General features: G+C 46.0%; 1 protein-coding gene across 17 annotated transcripts in view; it reads right to left on the bottom strand.

Moving 5' to 3' along the window:
- ABCA4 (ATP binding cassette subfamily A member 4) overlaps positions 1-22,929 on the bottom strand; it is a 174,195-nt gene that overhangs the window by 121,740 nt on the left and 29,526 nt on the right. For 7 of the 17 annotated variants that reach the window (XM_081486252.1, XM_081486255.1, XM_081486250.1 and 4 more), the window contains 3 exons: positions 9,700-9,793; positions 8,393-8,534; positions 5,812-5,951 (listed from right to left, as the gene is read on the bottom strand). In XM_081486252.1, the coding sequence (XP_081342378.1) occupies positions 5,812-5,951; positions 8,393-8,514 (262 nt within the window). In that variant the 5' untranslated portion in view covers positions 8,515-8,534; positions 9,700-9,793. Of the gene's footprint in view, positions 1-5,811; positions 5,952-8,392; positions 8,535-9,699; positions 9,794-9,949; positions 10,061-18,207; positions 18,274-22,929 lie in introns of those variants that run through there. The other 10 variants (XM_081486239.1, XM_081486253.1, XM_081486256.1 and 7 more) reach the window with 3 other exon arrangements.

The raw sequence follows: 22,929 nt of genomic DNA, 5'->3' as shown, positions 1-22,929 counted from the left end.
TTCTCTGACCAAACAAAGAACTATCCAGTTCAAAAGGTAAATAGTGCTAAGGCTGAGAAACCTGACTACAATAGTCCCTTCAGTTCAGTTCAGTTGCTCAGTCGTGTCTGAATCTTTGCAACCCCATGGACTGCAGCACGCCAGGCCTCCCTGTCCATCACCAACTCCCTGAGTTTACTCAAACTCATGCCCATTGAGTTGGTGATGGCATCCAACCATCTCATCATCTGTTGTCCCCTTCTCCTCCCACTTTCAATCTTTCCCAGCATCAGGATCTTTTCAAATGAGTCAGCTCCTTGCATCAGGTGGCCAAAGTATTAGAGTTTCAGCTTCAGCATCAGTCCTTTCAGTAAATATTTAGGACTGATTTCAAACCCTAGATACGTGGAACTGGAGGAGACACGTGCTCTGTCCACAGTGCCATTGTCAAGATGACCCTTCCTGGTGTTTCTCTCACATCAGCTATGGCTCTAAGCTCAGGGTATGGACTTGGACTAAGAGTGATGGGGCTATCTGGGGCAAGAAAATCTTCAAGTGGGGGAAGGGGAGGGTCTATTGTCTGGGCTTGCAGTTTCATGCCCTGATCAGCCCAATCACATTCTTTCCACTCCACTCAAATCCACTGGAAGCAGAAATTTCTTTATAAGGAGGCATAAAGGACTCCTAACCATTACAGTGACCTTGGGGCAAGTGATTGAATCTCTCTGGGTCTACATTTTCCACATATGCCTCTTAGGATTGTTGTGGGGGTGACTTGGGATAAAGAATGTAAAGTGCTTAGCTCCCAACTAAAAAAAAAAAAAAATGCTTGTCCTGATTGCATTAATATTATTCTTACCCCTTCCAGGGAATTCACACCCACCTTCTCTGCCTGCTTCCAGGGTCAACCTTCAGTCTCAAGCTGGCCACTGCTCCAGTTCTGGAGGCACCAGCCAGAGAAGATGGCAGAGGGTCCAGATATTTATGAAATCATTTCAACATTCAGTTCAGTTCAGTTCCAGTTGCTCAGTTGTGTCCGACTCAAGTATTTGGGTTGCATGAAAATGCTTATCTCTACATCCTATCTTTGCCAGGCGCCTGGCTGACTGCTTATCTCTTAGCTCTTCTTTAACTTTAATCATCAAATGCCCCTGCTCCTTCCAGGTTCTAATACTACAGTGCCCCATCTACTCTCTCCCCAAATCCTTCCTTCCCCAGGCAGCCAAGAGGTCTAGTTCCCTGAGTGCTTGACAGCTACCCTTCATGTTCAGGTTGTGACTTTCTTTGTATATGCCGCCTCCAGATTGATGTTCTGCTAATTTCCTCTTGAAAGGGGATGGGCCAGCCACAGGCCTGCCCATGCAGCTGGGGCCAGGGAACCAACCCCGAAGTTCTATCACACAGATGCCTCCCTCACCACCATGGAGGGCCTTAACAGTTGTACCACCAGGGAACCCAGGGTCACCCAAAGCCTTAAGGAGAACCTGACTACAATAGTCCCTTTATTTTCAGTGGATACATTCCAAGGCCCCCCAGTGAATGCAGATAGTACCAAACCCTATAAATACTGTGTTTTTTCCCTATACATACATACCTATGATGAGGTTTAATTTATAAACTAGGCAGAGTAAGAGAATATCCAAATTGCCAGCATAATTGGTCTTGCACTTTGGGGCCATTATTAAATCAAATAAGGCTTACTTGCACATAAACACTTTAATACTCTGATAGTCAATCTGAAAAGCCAGGGAGTAAGTGACTAATGGGCAAGATACCTGGATAAAGGGATGGTTTCCATCCCAGGCAGGTAAGTGCAAGATTTAATCATGCTACTCGGAAAGGCGCACAATTTAAAACTTATGAGTTATTTATTTCTGGAATTTTGCACTTATATTTTCAGACTGGATGACCACAGGTAGCTGAAACCATGGACTGGGGGCACTACCCCAGGAGAGAGGAGTGGTTCTGAGAGGGGCTGCTCTATTTTCTTCTTGCTTTCTTTCCTTTTCAATAACTTATCTTCTAAACCCAGCTTCCTTTTTTTTCTTCCCCTGGGGCTCCAGCTTGGTTGTTCATCTCCAAATCATTTCTTTGTATACAGCATCATACTATATCCTCTGACCTCCAGCAACACAACTCCCAACACACACACACACACACACACACAGAGTCTCTTGAGAGTAAAGAGCTACAGATACTGCTTTTATCACACTCTCCATCGTACCTAGCTAGGCACAGAGATGTAAGCCCTCCAAGTCATCTCTATGTGACACCCAGCACTAGAGCCTGACATGGAATCAGGTCTTTGGTGAAAGTCTGTGGAGTAATAGGAGACACCCAGTAAATAGCTGTTGTCTTGACCTGAGAGTCAGGACCCTATCTGACTATTGAACTCTTCGTTATTCTTTAACTCCCTCGCCTGACCTTACATACAAACATCTACAAACATCTTGCTTGGGAAAAGGGACAAAACAAGGGGAACTGGGAGCAACTGTGCCCTGGCCCAGATTCCCACCCAGGTGCCTGGGCTGCCGTGGCCCCAGGGAGAAGGGGCATGAAGAAGCATGCTTGTTCAGCACACCTGAGGAAGGGTGGGGGCCACCCTGTAGGGAGATGTGGGGCCCAAAATGTAAGCAGTGGCCGATACCAGACAGCAGGATTCCTGAGGGAGAAATGTGAACTGGGGGGCCCTGAGGAAAAGAAAATAAATGTAGTTTAAAATGTTGTTCTTCTTGTTCTCTTCCCTGGGAAGATTAGAGGCTGGGGGAGGGGGCTGCTGAGGCCCATGGAGCTCAGGAGGCTGGGGTGGGGGAAGGGAGACCAGGAAAATGCGTGCGTGAGGCTCAGAGGAGGGTACTGTTTAAAGATGACTGAGAGACTGCAGAGCTTGCTCGGGGCTAAGAGGGGAGGGGGCTTCACGGCTAGTTTTTTTTTTTACCATTAATCCTCCTCTGTGGAGAATGTAGTATTACAGGTTTGCTAGGAAAGGAAAATGCCCTAGGTCACTGTTGGCATACTTTCCCAGGTGACTGGGGAACTGACAGGCAAAAGCACACACCAGTGACAGCCGCCCATCTCGCTTTCAGAGGCTTAACCTTCCACTGCTGCCTGGGGCTAAGGATTCAATGCTCACAGCCAGCAAGGTCCTGGGAGCCCCGGGACAGACTCTGAAACTATCTTCACTACTGACTGTGGACTTTAGTGCTCGGCCAGAAATTCCTTCAGACACCCTGTCCTTTTTGTTGGGGATGGTCCGCTTTCCCCTCTCATGGCCCCCAAGGATAGGGGTTCTGCAGAATCTGTGTTCTCAGCCTCCAAATTCCTTTGGACAATCTCAGCTGGCCTTCTCTAACGCTGTTTTCCCAGACCCCCCAAAGCCGGTCTGATGAAGGGAATGTTCCCCCACGGCCCGAAGGCTAGCACAGGAGCACCTGTATGCCAATTCAAAACTAGCATTGTGTTGGCTTGTAAGCAGTGATTTTGGTCCTCATATACAGGCTTGAAAGACCACAGAGACATTGTGGTTTGAAATGACTTCCTTTTTGCTTCCTTCCAGCCAGACCATCTGACAATGAGAAAACAAAATGAAATGTGCACTGGATGAACAGGGTAGATAGTCATTCCAGGTGTTGGACAAGCCCTTGTTCTCATCTGCTTGTTTAACTTTGAGAAAAGCTACTGCCTTGTTGGTGCTTCTCCCCCTTATTTCCCTCATATTAAAATGCCAACTGTGCGCAGACCCTGCAAGGCCCTGCGGTTCTTTCAACCCTCTTAGGAAACTCCCGAACAGCAAAGAAAGTAGTGTTTGTAATCTAGTTTTATGACATAACATATACGCATTACTGATTTCAGAAGCAGTAGAATGTAATGAAGGAATCTTAACCATCATCTGATCAGAATCCTGTGCTTTACTGCTCCAGTGGGGAGAGAAGGGAGAAGGTGGCCCAGTGGGAGGAAGATCGGGTTCTCTTTGGACCGACTCACCTATGCTCTTTGAAGCCCCCCTGCTTCCTTCCAGCAGCCCCCACAGGGTGTGGTCATGGGCCTTCCACTTCTGCCCAGGGATCCCTCAGGGGAGGGCACTGGTCTGATGACTCTCTGTCACCAGGCACCAGCACACTGCCTGGCTTGCATGGGTGAGGAGCCCTGGGGGACTGTTTCGTACCATTCTCTCTAGGCAGAAGCTGTCCTATCCAGCCCCTCCTGTATTCTTGGACATCACCTTCCTCACCCTTGTCATCCTGCAAGGTCATCCTCACTGTCAGTTCCTCATCTCTATTCTAAGAGCTGACATTTCTCAGCAGCCACAAATCACTTCCTTTGCAGCCTCTGAGCCCATCCCTGAATGAACTGCCCCACCCTGGCAGCCTTTTCTCTACCGCCACAACCGCACTGACCCCTGCGGTCCTGGCCAGTCTGCTGCCTTCCAGCTGTTCATTTACCCCTGAAAAGGGGGTGTGGTCCACCTGGTGCCCAGGCTGTTTCCATAGCCAGTAACTCCAACCACCTACAGAGGAGCCTATGGCGGACATGACAACCACACAACATCCACTTGTGCTCTGAAAAGAGATGTCGGAGGTTTTCTGGGTTTGGGTTTTGCTTGTTTCTAGTTCTTCCTCTGGAGAGGAGAAGCTCCTTCCCCCTCCCTCCTCATGCTTCTGGATTCCAAGGGGCTCTCCTACCCCCACAACCTCTGTGTCAATCCAGCCTGCTTTCCTTTGCCTTCCCATCACCTAACCTTCACCTCTGCTCCACTTCAACCACCATGGCCACACCTGGGGGCTTGTTCTCATCTGTCCTGCATGCCTTTTAAATCCTGAATCCACATATTTCACATTCTGACCACAGCTGTCAATCTTTCTATCCTGCTGTTTTCTCAGTCCGTAACCAGCGTCGTGGAACACTCTGAGGCCTCCATTCTTTTGCCTCTCCATTTCCCTTGGGCAATTCCAGTCCTTCTGGTTTCTCCTTCATCCTTATGCAGCCTAGACCCTATCTGTATAGTCCAATCACTGCCCTCAATCCCCTGGCCTCCTGGACCTTTCCTGGCACCTCCCTACCAGCCCTACCAGCCCGCAATCCTGCTTCCCCCAACTTTGCACCTGCTCTGCCTCAGGGCCTGGGACGCTGAATATTACCAGAAGAAAGAGAAGGATTATACATATTTAGGTCGTGATAAACACATGCTCTAGGCTTCCAGTGGCTCCGTGGTAAAGAATCCACCTGCTGATGCAGGAAATGTGGGTTTGATCCCTGGGTAGGGAATATCCCCTGGAGGAGGAAATGGCAACCTACTCCAGTGTTCTTGCCTGGGAAATCCCATGGACAGAGGAGCCTGGTGGGCTACAGTCTATGGGGTCACAAAGAGTCAGACATGACTTAGCGACTAAATAACAGAAATAACAACAACAAACATGTGCACCGATCTTCCTGGCTCTTTACTGCTACTTGGCATTGCTTCTACACAGTCCTGGGTAGCTTGCTCTCTAGGACTCTGTGAATGTGGTCCACATCTTTTCCAGGCTCCATGAACTCTTCCCCCTTCACCTGACCTCAGACTTTTCAGAGCACATCTCTCTCCACATTCTCCTATTTCGCGACTTACCTGGGATGAGACCTTTCTTGCCCTCCTTCCTAACTTCCCACCTTCAGGCCTGGTAGAAAGAGGAGTTCTCCCCAAGGTAAGCCTCCTCCTGTCTCTAGATCCCTTCCTACACCCTCTGGTATCTTTTCCAACGAAATCTTCTAATTCCTTTCTGTATTTTCAGTTTGTCTGGTGGAGGAGGCAAGTGAGAAGCAAGTGATACTTAAGAACACTGAAGCCCACCTCACCTGCAATCCTCTCGGGGTGCATCCGGAGGGTGTTCATGAGCTGGGACAAGGTGCAGAGTTCTCTCCAAACCTGACCAAGGTGCTGGCTCTCTGGCACATCCATGAGGAGTTCTTGAAAATCTCTATACACCCTTGCCAAGCTGTAAGAATGAGCCTTATCATTAAAGACATAGCTATCATTTTCATCATCGTTATAATACGTTGTGTAATTTTTTAAGATACCACCTGCTTGACCCCACTGCATTATACCTACATTATATATCCTCTCAATATTGCCAAGACAAAAGGAGGTATTTTTACTTCCTTATACATATAAGATAACAGGGGCTCTGAGCAATTTGTTGTCAAAAGTCTTCCAACTTTGGCAGGGCTGGGTCACCTCTCAACTCTTTTCACTATGTGCTTCCTCCTCCAAGAAGTCTTAAATAGGATGATAATAGGAGATATTAGTAGGGGCTCTTTTCAGCCAGTACCCACTTCTCTGAGACCTGCCCTTCCAGCCATTCATACGCTCAGGTTCTAACAGCCATACTTAATCTACAAAGCCCTCCCTGCATGCATGAACACACACACCTCTGCCAAGGCTGATTGGACAAGGAAAATAAACCTGGGAAAAACAGATTTGCTCCCAGGAATTTGCATGGTACTCAGAGATGCTCTTCTGATTGCCCAAGCCCAGCGTCGTGAACTGGGCAACTAGCACCAGCCGAGGCATTGAGAAGCAGGGCAGAGTGGTCAGTGGAGAGAGGCAGACGGAGTAGAACCCCAGACGGAGGTGGAGAGGCTGGACCTTGTACGCCCAGAAAGGAGGGAGCAGCTCCTGGTGGTTCTTCTGTTCTTGTCCTCCTCCCAGAGTACTGCTTGCTGCTTTTGGCTTTTTAAGAAGGTCTAGTGTCCAAATCATATCTTTCCCTCTGAGGTTTAAACTTGTTTAAATGTGTTTCTGTGCCTTGCAAGCAAATGAATTTTGAGTAAGCCAACATTTCACTCATACTATGTGCATGAAACATGAAACTCAGATTTCCTGGCTCAGATGCTGAACACAGCTGGAGTCCAAAGCCGCTTCCCCTCCCCAGTTCCACCTCTCAATCTGTGGACACTCAGTGCCAGTCCCACCAAAGCTCCACAGAGCTGCCATTGACACCTCCAAAGCTCCCCTGATCCCATCATGTGACCCATGGGATCTCTCTGGATAGGCAAGTGTTTCTTCTTAGGCACCTCGAGAAGGCTCAAGCTGAAAGTACAGATTGTAAATTAAAGCTTCTAGGTGGTGTTTGCAGCCAGGGGAGTCCAGCTAAAATGCTGTCTTCCAGGAAGATGGGTGTTCTGTGTTCCCTCTTCTATCTTCCAATAAACCAGGGGTTAGCAAACATGTTATAGGCTCATGGACCAGGCAGTCTCTGTCACAACTACTCTTGCCTTTGTATGGCAAAAGCAGTCATAGTTTGTTCCAGTGGGGAAGGCTACCTCTGAGTATTAAGTGGAATTACCAAATGTTCTTTTTCTTTTTGTCAAAATACAGTTTTGCCCTGGCGGAATTATATCCAGATCTCCTCTAAGGAAAGAACTGGAGCAACTCAATATCTCAGTTTCCATCTGACTTGATGTTTATACAAGTAGGTGAAGACTGCACTCCAACAAGCCCTTGTTGGTGACCTTTGGGCGTAAGCATCACAAACTGCAGCTGGAGGTCAGCCCAGTGGCTGAAGGACAACCGTGTCCTCATTCCTGAGCCTCTGTCTATAGAACATGCTACATCAAGTCCCCCTATCTACTTTGAGGGAATTTCAAATACAGACTCTCTTCTTATGGAATTTGACTTGAAATTCTATCCCAGACCAGAGGTCATTAACCTGGAGTCCACAAATGCCCTGAAATCATATGCACAGTGTAATGTTCTGTGGGTATGTGTGTCCTCGTTTTCCTTGGGAAGGGGACCATCAGTTTTCATCAGCTTCTGGGAATGGTCTTCAGCCCTACAAGTTAAGAACTACTGCTCTCAAGCAATATCCTAAGATTTGGCTGACCAAGGGAACTAATGGCATTTATGACAGAGGATTTGGATATTGTCTCTTTTTCTTCCAAGAAGCAAATTTCACCTTGTAAACTTGGTTTTATGCACCCTCAAAAGGTCCCCTGACAATTTTCTTAGCTTTTAGATGTTCAAGAAGACTTTTAAAAGAACAGAGATCATTCAGAGTTGATCCAGCATGGAGAGTGACATAAGGAATCAGCAGGGGAATGGAGTGTTTCTCATCCAGTGACTCCGCTTGAGCAGATGGATGAGCTGGAGGCAGTAGACACATTTCAGCAGGGTGCTAACATCAGACTCCTAGCCATATCTTGGGGATATTAGGACCAAGAAATTCTGTCATCTGGCCTAAGTTTGCAGCCTTTTCCTCAAGTGCCCTGACAGCTGATATAGAATGTTCTAGAGTGGAAACATGCCCTGCTCCTTTGAATTTAAGATTTCTGCAAGCCACGAGACTGCTTATTCAGCAGCACATGCTCTGTGTGCACATACAGGGACTCCGAGGCAAGAAGAGGATAAAGGGTGTACAGTGGGAATCCCAGCACTTACATGGAGTTGTTATAGTTTGACACAATTCCAGGAGATTCTCCTGCAGTGGGACTTTGAAAACAAGGATTGTTCACATTGCAGAAAATTCCCTGGAGCCATGGTAACATTCCTGCTGAGGGCATAGCCTTGTTGGGAAAATGGCCTTTAAGACAGGAAATGAAGACAAGGAGTTAGTCATTGACACTAAAAAAGATGCACATCCTAGGAGCTAGAGCCTCTGTAGGATGGACCCTGGTCCTTCTCTGGTGCTTTCCTTCATTTACCAACATTTAAGAAGCAGAAGCATCTAATGTATGCCTGACCCTGTGCTGGGTGCTGGAGACAGGGTCTCTTCTCTCAAGCTTCCAGTGTAGTGGTGAGATGGAAACACAGCCTAATAGAGGCATGGATGGAAGTGCAAAGGGGAAAGAGAGGAGGAGCACACTGTATTGTGGGAAGATGGAAGGGGTGGAGCGATGTTAGTGCAAGAAGCCTCCATGCATTGCTGATGTTTAAGGAGGAGAAGAGGTTTGTCTATTTCTTCCACAACTGTGTATTGAGCATTACCCCCAAGCATTAAAGAGGAAGCATAGGTTATAGGCTCTTTGAGGGGTGAGGTAAACAAGCAAGGGTTTGATGGACAGAAGGCTGATTCAGAGTATGGGTCCTGAAACTCACTAGTAAGAGGATGGAAAGCCAGAACAAGGAACTGAGCAGCTGGTATGACTCCTGAGGATCCCACACCAGCTGCCCAAAGCCAGAAGAAGTCATCCTGGCCAGAAACCAGCTGAAAACTTTCTCTGAGGGGCATAGTATAAGAGAGGCACACATAAGCTCATCCTCAGTCCCAGGACACCTCTGGGGTCCAAGAAATACTACATTATTAATACACTATTTTCTGTCCCTTCTTATTTTTTCTTTAGCACCATGCCTAACATATCCCTAAACTGTCTTCAAGATATTGGGTTGGCCAAAAAATTTGTTTGGGTTTAGCGACAGCTTAGCTGAACGAACTTTTTGGCCAATCCAATATTTCAAAGAACTCATCTATAATCTACTCCCTTTAAAAGTACAAAGAGTTTAGGTGTAGAAAAAACCAACCAAACAAAAAATAATTACACAATTCTTTAGTAACCACATGTAAGTATTTGCGTAGAATGTGCAGGATTTAAAAGTTAGTTTGCATATCTGTTTTCTGCATTCTAGGCATGCAATGATGGTAAGCAGATAAGATCCTGGCAAACCCAGTCCCCAAACCCTTTCTAAACAAAGTGATAGGACCTCCGGGCATGCCAAAGCTTCCCCTACCCCACCCCTGTTACGCTTACATTCATGTTTGCTGTAGAGGGGGTTGACATTCCTTAACCAAATCAAGACCAGAAATAAAGATAAAGGCCACACGAGTTCCACCACAAAGCGAATCTGGAAAAACAAAACACAAAGTGAGAAAGACCAGTGATACTAAGTGATTACCGGAAACATACCCCAAGCAGACACACTTCATTTCCATGTCTGTCTCTGCAACAGGACTTTGGTTGTGGTATATTTACCTAAAGGACTTCCTTTTTAAAACCTTACCTTCCATACTGCCTCTACTCTGATATATTGGACTCCCAAGACGTGGTGTCCATCTGGGTTCCAGTCTGCCTCTATTTTATTGGGTTGGCTAAAAAGTTCATTCAGGTTTTCCTGTAAGATGATATGGACAAATCCCATTGATTATTTTGGCCAACCCAGTTGAAAACTTTGTTAGCACAGTACTTTCATCAAAAATCATCAGGATAAGTGCTTCAGTGCTTTTTGGATGTTGCTGTGCACGTGAATGCAAATTCTGATTCTGTAAGGCCCTATCAGATCTCACATGTCTAACAAGCTCCCAGGTAATGCTGATGATGCAGGTAGTAAAGGTCTCCTGATAACCTCTCTTTCTGCAGATGAGGAAAAGGGCCCAGGAAAGGCAGGTGACTGGTGCAGTATCTCATGGTAAGTGACAGCACTGGAGCCAAAATCCAGCCTCCTGTCTCCAGGCCCAGAGCTCTGCCCCTCCCCACTGCCCTGTCTTCTTATAGTGCCACTAGACTTTGCATGTGTGGTCATTGAATGAATGAATGAAGGTGCAAATCCTTCCATGAAATACTGTGATTCACAGTAAAGTCAAACCCAGAAATCTAAATTTACCAACATTTTTCTTCAACAATTTCTTGTTGCTTAAATAAATAAAGAAGGGCACACTGCCATGAGATTTTACAATACTGGAAGAAGTTACCAATATCAACATACGTCTGAACGTCGGTATTTAAATTTAGGTTCAATTTATAGTTTAAGGACTCTTGACTCCAAAGAAGAACCAGCTGGTTGCTGCAGCCCACACTCCAAGGCATAGCATGTCAGGGTGTGGGTGGAGGTGTGGGATTACTGGTGGGGGGAGATACGTATGGGGGAATGTAATAGTTCTTCCACCCAACCCCCATTCAGAAACACATTAAAACTTAAAGCAGAATTTAAGCAGATGGCTGAGAATAGAAATGTAAGCCTATATAGATCAGCCAGGAGCTATTCATGTGGCTTTAAATTTAACCCTTTATTGTTCCTTCCAAAGAAATGTACTTAAATTCTCAGGAGAATGGTAGACAACATAGCAGATGCTCAATAAATCTTTGTTCCTTTTCTGTTGGTTAGGTCTGCTGGCAAGCAGATTATTACAAATCATAACATAAGTCAATGAGAGAAAAAAGACAATATATTGAAGAAAAGAAAAAAATGTTCAGGATAGGTGGTGATTGTGCTGTTGTAACATTTACAAAACCTTTTATCCAAAATGTCTAAGGATGATGTATTAGAAGACAAACTCACACAAACATTATGGGAAGAAGAAAGAATAGTAGATTCTTCCCTAAACCACTCGTTTTCAAGACTTCTCCTATACATTCTCCCCCCAAATGGCAAAATACCAATATCGGAGAAGTCCCATCCAGTATTAAAAGGACTGACTCTGAGCACACTTGATAGTCATAAAAATGTTGGCCATTCCCCCAGGCCATGCAAATCAAGGGTGAAGGGGTAAAAACTGTCCACAGTGACCCTGTTTCACTGTTAGGGACTCACCCATTCTTGCTGGTCACTAGAGCTCTTCCCATGGCACTCATCGTCATTACTCCTTAATGAAGGTGGACCCCTCCCTGGCTATAAGCTTCCTGAGGACAGGGACCACGTCTGTCCTTGTCACTACACCCAATACAGGGCCAAGTTTATAAAAAGTGTCCAGTAAATATCAGTGGAATGAGTGAATCTTTGTCAAGACTGGTCTAGGAGGCTTCTCTGGAAAGTTGGAGGTGACTCAGTGGCTCAGGTAAACAGCAGTTTGCAAATTGAACAAACTGCTTCCCTCATGGACAGTATGCTGGCTTCACACCTTCCATCCCAAATTTCCCCATTCCACCCAATGTCCAACCCATGCCCATCAGTGGGTAAGGTTGGAAAGCAAGTTCTGCAGGATAGTAATGCGAGTGATAGGTGCAAGCTATGAAACCAAAACTTATTCCTGGTGTCCTCACCAAGGAATGAGACAACCAGCCCAAATTCTACACCTTTGCCTCTTCCTTAAGACAACTGCTTGCAGCACTGGCTGTCTATCATCTAGTAAGTCAGCCACCTTCCATGTAGCAATGCCTACCTGGGAATAGTCTGGTATATGAAACATTGATGCTGATTTGGGAATGGGGAGACCTAGGTTAGGAATCACTCTGGGGCTTGTTTTATCTCCAAGTCTCAGTTTTCTCATCTGTGAAATGGGCCTATTCTGTCCTATAGCTTATACTGAGGGTTAAAAGTGTGTCAACACTGGGGGTTCTTAGCTGACTCTGCTGTCTACTAGCTGTACCACCTCGGGTAACCCATTCGACCTCTCCATGCCTTGGGGTCTCATCTGTAAAATGGCAGTGCTATCAGGACCTACCTCTCAGAGCAGTTGTGAGAATGAAATGAGTTCACTTTGTAAAATACCTGAAGCAGAGTCTGGCACATAGAAACATTCTATGAACATGAGACGTTTATTACTGACCCTAACTTCTCACAAGGGTCACAGGGACATTATAAGTGACAGCACATTGTGAAGTTTAAAGAGAAAGGAGTTATAATTTAAGTTATCTATCTGCAAGGCCTCCGCTCACATTCACGTTTCCTCCTTTTTCTCCCTTTCTGGAATCAAACTGCTCAGTTTTCAGTTTGGAAGCATGGGGCTTTCTGAGAAAACTAACCACACACTGTCCCCTACTCCATGGAGGATCTTGGGCCAGGGGAGGGTCAGTCAGCCTGGCCTACCTGTCCCGTGGATAAAATTCCCAAACCCAGGCTAGTGCATCTCATCCCTCTTTGTCATGTAAGTCATACACTCTCTTACCCACTTACTCACACTTGTAGTTTTGAAATATCTGGTCTTTGCAAGTCGACCCATTGGGGGAGGCCGGTTCAGAACTTTACTTTCCTCCTTCACCCTTTGCCGTGGGCTAGGACTAGTACAGCTTTGCGGGTGTTCCTCTTTACCACATCTCTGAGTTAGGGCCTCTATTTTCCACCTAAAGTCCCTGCCTCTCAAATGATCACCTTCATCAACCTAGGTCTTCGGTTCTCACATGGCTGAATGCAGGAATCTGTAGGGAGCTCGGGCCATGCCCCACATCATTTACACCAGGGTGTCTGGCCATGGGACATCAGTTTGGTATTTTTTTGTTTATTTGCTTTTTAACACTTCTCAGGTAGTTTCAGTGTGTGGCTGGGACTGAGAACCACTGGCCCAGGTAGTAGTTGGTAATCTTTGAAAAGCATTTTTGGAGAAGTCAGTGTTATTGTTCCAACTCTGCAAGCGTTTGTTTAGGTAGGGCTGCATTTCACACTTCACTTCCTGCACAAAGACCACCGGCAATTCTTTTTTCTAGCCTTTCTAGCCTGACAAGTCCTCACAACAACCTCATCTCCTCCCCCAGAACTGTATGCTAAGCACCCCCATCCCAGAGCGGCATCTTTGTCCTTGATGCTCAACTGTGCACAGGCATACCCTAGGGAGAAATTCCACAGTGTAATTAAAAACATGTTTTCAGAGCAGCTCTCGCTCCCCACACCCCTTCTCTTTAAACATGTCTGTAACTTTAATTAAGCCCAGCCAAAGCTCAGAAGGGGCTGGTGGAAATTTTTTTTTCTCAAACTGGTATTTCCTTGTTCTCTCTTTTTTTTTTTTTGCCCCCTCCTCCCCCTTTACCACTCAATCTACTTAGGGGAGGAGGGGGTCACAGGGAAGGGCAGAGTCATGCTTGTTGTTTTAAATCTTGGTCAGTTAGGTTTTCTTCCCTCCTACTCTGCTTTCAATTTGAAAGCGGGTGGCCAAGGCTCCAAACAGCTGCATGATCCTCCCTTCTGCACCGAGAGCCCAGACAGGATTCTCATCCTGAATGAATATGTCCCAGGTCCTGAGAAGGTTTGGAACTAGCTGCCCAGCCTCCCCACACCTGCCAGGTTCTCCTCACCTAATTCTGGACCCTAGGTCAAAGGTCATGGATATACCAGATGCCCAGGTCTGGGGTCCAGGAAACGATAACCCCCCTGCTCTCATGAATCCTCATGTGTGCCTGCTCAGTTGCTAAGTCATGTCTGACTCTCTGTGAGCCCACGGACTGTAGCCCACCAGGCTCTTCTGTCCATGGAATTTCCCCGGCAACAATACTGGAGTGGAATGCCATTTCCTTCTTCAGGGGATCTTCTGGACCTGGGGATCAAACCTGCGTTTCCTGCATTGGCAAGTGTGTTCTTTACCCCCAAGCCACCTGGGAAGCTCCATGAATCCTCAAGGCTTCCCCAAATATCCTACCCTGATAGGGAAGCTGGGACCAGGGAGATGACGCCAAGGGGCCCTAGATTGTGGGCTCTAAGGGGCAAGAGACACACCTAATGGTCTTTATAAACTCACTCAACACAGTGCCTGCCCCATGGAAAATATGAGCAAGTGTGTATTTGCTGGGGAACAGTGGGAGAGCTCTTATTACTGGAAATGCATACTCTGGGGAATGAACTCCTTGAGGAGTCTGCTCTTATTCTTGCCAACCCCATTCTCTCTTCTAAGCTCCCAGAGTTCATCTTCATCTCCTGCCCCATGCTTCATTCTATTCCACTTTTGCATATGGTTTTCTGCTCAGTAATTGTACACAGACACCTGCTTCTACCTGGCTCTGAATTCCATGAGGACAGGGGCTATCTAACTCACTGGATAAATAGGTCACAGAAAGTGAAAATGTTAGTCACTCAGTCATGTCCAACTCTTTACAACTCTGTAGATTGTAGCTGCCAGGCTCCTCTGTCCATGGAATTCTCCAGGCAAGAATATTGGAGTGGATTGCCATTCCCTTTTCCAGGGGATGTTCCCAACCCAGGGATTGAACTCAGGTCTCCTGCATTGCAAGTAGATTCTTTACCATCTCAGCCACCAGGGAAGCCCCTAGGTCACAGATAGTGACCATAAAACCCACTTTCCCAGGTCTGTTACCACTTTATACCTATTGTTCTGGTATACTCATAATTAGTGCCTCCTTTCACTTTTACAGCTACCCTGGATTGGATGATAAACTAGATGGCCACCCTATCATTGTTATCTTCCTGACTAGCTTACTACATAGGGCTTGCTACCTGGGGGCAGTTGTGGTAACTGGCATGTCTGCCTGTCCTGGAGCCCTGGGTCCAGCCCCACCAGTCACTAACCTCCAAAGACTCAATGACGTCATTGATGCCCATGGCAGATAATGGTGGTAGCTCTCTCACAGAATTGAGGCGAGGGTTAAATGAGGTGATACTTAGTGCGGTGCCAGACATTCAGTAATACTTGATAAATGTCAACAGAGGAAGGAAGAAGAAAGGGATGGGGGTGAGGGAAACAGAGATCTGAAGACTTTCCTTTTATGACCTTAAGGGATAAAGAGAGGAGGAAGGGGGAAATGTGGTATCTGGTTTTTGCTCTTGCTCTGCCCACAATAGTAAACATACAAAACCATGAAAGTCTGAGGAATTAAAAACCTAGGAGCTGGGTTATGGGCTGGGTGAGTTTTTTCTTTTTCTTTTCTTTCTTACAGTCATCATTTTGTGAAGGCAGAAGCTTCCAAAAAGTTTACAGAAGGGGCCACAGATCCCTATCAGAGCTACTGGGGGCTGTGGAGATATCTCCATCATACCCAGACATCCTGGAAATTCCTGGAATGTAGCAGTGGAGAAGCTAGCTAGAGGCACACAAAGACTTCAATCTCCGTCATCACAATGGCACCAAATAATTGTCAGGCCTGACTATGTGCATCTTGGGAGATTCCCCCCAGCCAAGGTCCTCAGCCTATAAGGCCCTGTCTCACCACAGAGGGGCTGGCAATGCTACCTCCAGGAAGCACACTGAGGAGAAGATAAAATCCCTGAACAGAGACCACCCATCAGCACCAGGGAAAGCAAGCAAAGACCATGAGGGCCTCTGAGCCAATAGGGTTTTGAAGATAGTGTTTTTGAAAATAGGGTTATTCTCTGTAATAGCAACACACTTGCCACAGGAATGGAACCATTTCAGGCCAGCAGCTATTGTCCCTGGGTACAGTTTTGAGGCCCATGAAGAGCACATTCAGAGTAAAATTGAGTGAAAAATCTAGACTAAACACATGTAGGCAGAGACCATGATTGTCTTGTTTGTTACTGTGTAACCAGCAGCTGGCCAAGTACCTGGCTATTACTGTTGTTGTTCAGTCACTAAGTCATGTCTGACTCTTTGTGACCCTGTGGACTGCAGCACGTCAGACTTCCAAGTCCTTCACTATCTGCCTTAGTTTGCTCACATTCGTGTCCATTGAGTCGGTGATGCCATCCAGCCATCTCATCCTCTGTCGCCCCCTTCTTCTCCTGCCCTCAATCTTTCCCAGCATCAAGGTCTTTTCCAATGAGTCGATTATTAAGTATTTGTTAATTGAAGGAGCAAATGAATAAATGAATGAATTTAATAACAAGTCTGCTTCAGTTTTGCCTATTTGCATTCTACAAAGGAAGCTCCTGGAAATAGAGATTAAGTCTCTGATTACTTTCAGCATAGGGTTCTTGGGGTAACATATAACCTCAGTGCTAGCTTGAAAACCACGCCAGCTTTGACAAAGGAAAGCGGCCTGAGGACAGTTGTGTCTCCCAGTAGGAAGGGGTCCTAACTTGGCTTCCCCTGCAGTCTCCCTGAGTCCTGTCCAAGACACACAAATGGGAAGAATCATCTGTGCACTGGTTGACTGTGGCCCTTGCTGCTCCCTTTTGTGCCAGTTATTAAGCTGTCGTCTCTCAGCTCCAAACCCTCTTGCCAGCCAGGGCTTCCTCCTCTTGGGTCTGAGCCTTAGCCTGGGTTCAGAGACCTCAGCAGTGGCCTCGTTGTGTCCCTTCCTCATAGATCTGCATTTCGGCTCTGCTGACATCACCTCTGTGTTTCTAAGACTTAGCAATCCCACTTTCTCCCTGGTTCTCTCAGCTGTAGGGGTGGTAACTGTATCCTACAATTGCTACCTCCATGTCACCTGGAGCTCTTTTACATCCTCAGTTAACTGCTTGGTTACCAGCTAACGCCTCCTTCCATTAGAGTCTCTCTGACTGGACTGTGACTGAGATACCCATTAGGGGTCCTCAGATGTTCCATTTGTTGGCCCCCTTCCTTCTCCAACCTTCTTTCCAATACCCATGAAAACCCTGTCCGACGACAAAAACCCACTCTGAATCGAGGCTTGGAATAGATCCGTTATCTTCCTCCACACAGCCCATCTTCCTCCCTGTCTCCTCCTGCCTCGCCTGGCTCTATCTCAGTCCTATCCACTCAGTCCTCCCCCGCTTCGTCTTCTCTTGGCTCCTTTAGTCATCCAGTGTTTCCATGCCCCTGAGGCCATAGCAATGTGCATCATCTGTAGTTATATATCACTCTGTATCCTTTCCCGGAAAAAATTTACAGAGGCCAGTTGGATTTACATGTACACCCTTGGGCTCCTCTGATCTCTTGTGGCCATTGGCTGTTCTTCTCAGGGGATATTTGGCCTGTGTTCCTTTTTCTTGCTCTTGGTCTCAAAACATACTTCAGTTTCTCGCAGCCAGACTAGAAATGAGTCCAGGGTAGGATCTGTGTCTTTTAAGTCCCTGGTCCAGCCCAGTCCCATGCGTGCTCACTGGAAGGCTCAGTAAACATCTGTGGTGCTGATAAGATATTATATCTCATTGAATCTAAGACACCATCCATCCACTGTTACTTTTTTTGATAGGTTGTTATTTTTGCACACTAAGAAAAGAAGGTATCACTTGATTGTGAGCTGTAGTTCAATTTCAGAAATGGGAAAAAACAGTGTCCCATTTAGAACCAATGAAATATAGTATCATTGGTTTGGGAAGCTCTTGGAAACCGTAGTTTTCCTTGGAGCCTGATTTTCAGGACTTTGGACTCTTTCTGCCACACAGTATGAATGCACAAGGGAATGCAGACAGAGAGGCAGGCTTAAAAACCAGGGGCAGGGGAGGGATGGGCAGGCAATGGATTCATGTGCAGGGCAGGCAAAAGCAGACTTCATAGTACGGCCGTGCTGCGCTGTGGATGGAAGGCGGCTACCTCAGGACAGAGAAGCACATCTTCCTGGGTAGGACACTTGTCAGAGAGGCACTGAGGAGCCAGACATTACTTGCTGCTTCGGTGACAAATAGCAACCAACCCATTGGCTTCTCACCCTCCCTGCTCCCACCCTACTCATTCTCTCCACTGTCTATTTGCTCCACACCTCCTCAGTCCAAGACCACAGAGTCTCCTCTCCTACCTTTTGCCTTTTCCTCAGGGTCCAGTTCTTCCAGAGCAGAAGCTTGATCTGTCTGGCAAAGCCCATCCTGATCACAGAAGACCGGAGATCACTCCCAGCCCTCCGTCTGTGACAGGGGCTCACAGGCAGCAATGGACGTAAATGGTGCCCAGAGCACCTCCAGCTTAGGCTGCTGCGTCCTTCACGGGGTGATTAAAGGCTACTTTCTTCAAAGCATAATCCCTTTTAATTACACATAAGCCCTTCGTGGAGGAAAGCAGACTGACACTCTGTTGGCTTCTTTTTGGGAAGACATGAGTGACTGAGCACTAAGTGAATCGAGGTGGGGGCATTTCATAGGAAACCAAGACCCTCAGGCTCCCTGTCCATCAAAGGGGTTCCTAGAGTTCCTGAAGGGGATATGCCTTTGGGAACCTCTGACCTTTCAGTTTGGGACAGAATCTCTCCTCATAAATATAGGGTGGGCTGTGTCCTCTGAAATAGCTTGCCCTGAGCCAGCACCCAAGGACTGACGACTACTTTAAATCCCAGCTAGATCACTTGCCAGATCTGAAGTCATCTCTCCTTTTTAAAAACCTTTATCTTGCTCTGTAGTGACTTTAGGTCAGCTATTTGTAGGCATCCCTGAGTTTAGTCGATGGTAAAGGGTTTTTTCTCCTGTGCCGAAATTGATCAACTAGTCGTGGCTACCTGGAGCTGAAGTGGAAAAGTTGCTGGAAACCTCCATGCTCAGCAGAACAGACTGTGATTGGCCAGTCATATCTGACACAGTCTAGGCTTGAGAAGAGGTAATGGGTGGATAAGCTACTATCATTCCAGCTCATGGTGGATGGACTTGTCATTTGCAGGTGGATCCATGATCCCGAACATCTCAAACAGAAGACTTTCTGCTACTTCACCACTGGGAACTTTTAGTCTCCACCGTTTCAAATCTTAGTAGTTGCTTTTTTTTTAAAAAAGACTCTAGACCCTTGAGACCTTGATAGGGTGGAGGGAGAGTCATAGAGTAGGAATGGCTGCTGACTTCATGGAATTAATGATCTGGTTGTAGACACAAGACATGAACTTGGATAAGTCAAGGAGTGTGATGGAATCCATGAGCACAAACAGGCTGTGTATGGTGGGGTTTCCAAGAGGAGGAGAATGGTTTCTGGTTTGTTGTTCAGTCACTAAGTCCTGTCTGACTTTTTGTAACCCCATGGACTGCAGCACTCCAGACTTCATTGTCCTTCAGTGTCTCCCAGAGCTTGCTCAGACTCATGTCCATTGAGTTGATGATGTTATCCAACTGTCATCCTGCGTCATCCGCTTCTCCGCCTGCCCTCAATCTTTCCTAGCATCAGAGTCTTTTCCAATGAGTCGGCTTTTTGCATCAGGTGGCCAAACTATTGGAGCTTCAGTTTCAGCATCAGTCCTTCCAATGAATATTCAGGGTTGATTTCCTTTCAGGATTGACTGGTTTGATCTCCTTGCTGTCCAAGGGACTCTCAAGAGTCTTCCCCTGCACCATAATACAAAAGTATCAATTCTTTGGTTTCTGCTTAGGATATCAAATAAGTTTCTTGGAGGTGGTGGCATTAAAGTTAGGCTTTGAAGAATTACAAAATAACATTTTATTTTTATGGTTTACAGACCACTTTTGCATATGTCATTTAATTATATCCTCACTATAATTTTGTATGGTAGGTGTTTACGAGACAAGGAACAAGAAGTCTAGTAAGATTAAATACTGTGCTTAGGGTCACACGTGACAATGTTGGGTTTCTGAACATCTCATTTAAACCCCATGCAAAGACAGGAAAACCAGAAGTTAAACAGGCTGAAGTGGAGGATGTGGATGGAGAAATGCTGAAAGAAGCAAATAGAAAGGGAACTAGACCGACAATTAATGATTACCTTTGACTCGACTGAGATTTCCTGAGCACCCATGAAGTGATCCCTCAGTGGTCCACAGGTGCAGGGCACACCCAAACAGAAGCAGGCGCTGTGCAGAATCATTAAGATATTGCTGCATGCTACAGAGTATGGGTTTAACCATGCAGGAAGCTATTGCAGATTTTAATCCAGTGGCTGCCAAGAGGGGTAAATTCACTCTGGCAGTAGGGCGGGAGTGGTGGGGGAAATAGAAGGCCTGAGCAAAGGCAGCAGCTAATAGGGGAGGGACTGGAGTGACAAAAGGAAGGAGACACAGATGGCTGGGTGGCTAATTGGAAGTGGGTGAGGAAGAGGAGGAAGAAGTCAGTTAGAGTAACTAAAGTTTAGAGCTTGGCTGGCTGTATAGTGAAGTTGGTATTGCCCGTAACTGGGAGGAAAATGCCAGAGGAGGGCCTAGGGGAGTAGGAGGAAGTGGGAGAGAAGATGAGCTCAGATTTGACATATTGACTTTGAGGTCCCTATGACCTCCCTATCTGACTGGAGGTACTCAGCAGGCCGTTTTGAGATGGAGACATAGATTTGGGACTCATCAGCATATAAACAGAAGATTAAGCCCTGGGAGTGATTAAGTAGACTTCCCAGGGAGGATAAACTTGGAGAGCATTTGGAATTGCTGTGGGGAGCTACAGCTGGTGAAGAAACATGCCTCCTTTCACATTCCCAAAGGCAAGAAATTGTAGTCATCAGATAATCTGCTACGTAAATTGTGTCTTGTCACAGTATACAAATATTCCGTTTTTCATTGAGTTACAACAGAAAATGTTGAACTTTGAGCGCTTCGTTAAACTCAACTGATGATACTGCAGTGGCATTATTACCATGTAACTGATGTTCTTGGCTACACAAATATTTGTTGATGTTGACACTTTTTGTGGCAAAATGTATATAACATAAAATTTACCATTTTAACCATTTTTAAGTGTATAGGTCAGTAGTGGAGAAGGCAATGGCACCCCACTCCTGTACTCTTGCCTGGAAAATCCCATGGACGGAGGAGGTTGGTAGGCTGTAGTCCAAGGGGTCGCTAACAGTCGGACACGACTGAGTGACTTCACTTTCACTTTTCCCTTTCATGCACTGGAGAAAGAAATGGCAACCCACTCCAGTATTCTTGCCTGGAGAATCCCAGGGACGGTGCAGCCTGGTGGGCTGACATCTATGGGGTCGCACAGAGTCGGACACAACTGAAGCAACTTAGCAGCAGCAGCAGCAGCAGGTCAGTAGTGCCATGTACATTTATATTGTTGTCCAACCATTACCACTATACACTTACAGAAGTTTTTCATCTTACCAAACTGAAAATCTATACTCATTAAACAATAACACTATTCCCTCCTCCCCTGCCAAGTACCATTCTATTTTCTGTGTTTATAAATTTCACTACTATAGGTACCCACATAAGTAAAAAATAGTGTTTGTCCTTTGTGTCTGGCTTATTTTACTTAGCATAATCTTTAAGGTTCATCCATGTTGTAGTATTATGTTAGAATTTCTTCCCTTCTCAAGGCAAAATAATATTTCATTGCTCATTGATCCACAGTAATTTGTGGTGTTTCCACATTTTGGCTATTGTGAATAATGTTGATATGAACATAGGTGCACAAACATCTGTTCAAGTCTCTGCCTTCAGTTTTTTTGGATAAGTACCTAGGAGTGGAATTGCTAGATCAAATGGTAAATCTACATTTAATTTTCTTAAAAATGACTGTTTTCCACAAGAGCTGCGTCATTTTACATTCCATCTATAGTGCACAAGAGTTTCAATTTTTCCATATTCTCACCAACACTTACTATTTTCTGTTTTGTTTTATAGTAGCCATGCTGTGCGTGCGTGCTAAGTTGCCTCAGTCATGTCTGATTCTGTGCAACCCTATGGACTGTAGCCCGCTAGGCTCCTCTGTCCATGGGATTCTCCAGGCAAATATACTGGAGTGAGTTGATATGCTCTCCTCTAGGGGATCTTCCCGACTCAGGGACTGAACCCAGGTCTCTTATATCTCCTGCATTGGCAGGCAGATTCTTTACCAATAGCATCACGTGAGAAGCCCAATAGCCATCCTGCTAACTGCTGCTAAGTCGCTTCAGTCGTGTCTGACTCTGTGCGACCCCATAGATGGAAGCCCACCAGGCTCCTGTCTCCAGGCAAGAATACTGGAGTGGGTTGCCGTTTCCTTCTCCAATGCGTGAAAGTGAAGTCGCTCAGTCGTGTCCGACTCCTAGCAACCCCATGGACTGCAGCCTACCAGGCTCTTCCGTCCATGGGATTTTCCAGGCAAGAGTACTGGAGTGGGGTGCCATTGCCTTCTCTGAATAGCCATCCTAGCGGGTATGAAATGGTATCCTGTGATTTGATTTGTATTTCCCTAATGACTGGTGATGTTAAGGACACTTACTCTTTAAATATTATAGCTATATTTGGGTGTAATTCCCCCACCTTACTCCTTGCAGGTAACTATAGTTGTTTAAAAATTATGTCAAAATAAATCGTATGTTCTCAGTTTTCTCAAATGCTTCTGAGAATATGCCTAGTTAATCAAGAATGGTGCTAATAACTTCACATTTTATTCTTATAGTTATCACCAATAACACTAGTTGATTGGGGGTAAATCTAGAATTGATGTAAATGTAGGGAATGCAATGGTTTCATGCTAGGACCCTACATGAGGATTGGGAATTGTGTGTGGTTTGGGAATTGTGAAGTTAAGTGATAGACTGTATCAACCTATATTTATCTTCAGAAGTACAGAAATTCAAGACAAATGGTGAAGTTTTAAAGATTTCATTTCT

This window comes from Giraffa tippelskirchi, chromosome 5 (genome assembly GCF_054371585.1).
Source record: "Giraffa tippelskirchi isolate mGirTip1 chromosome 5, T2T-mGirTip1v1.2.pri, whole genome shotgun sequence".
NCBI classification, from domain to species: Eukaryota; Metazoa; Chordata; class Mammalia; order Artiodactyla; family Giraffidae; genus Giraffa; species Giraffa tippelskirchi.
The sequence above is the reverse complement of the archived record's forward strand: the minus strand, read 5'-3'. Positions and strand labels throughout refer to the sequence as shown.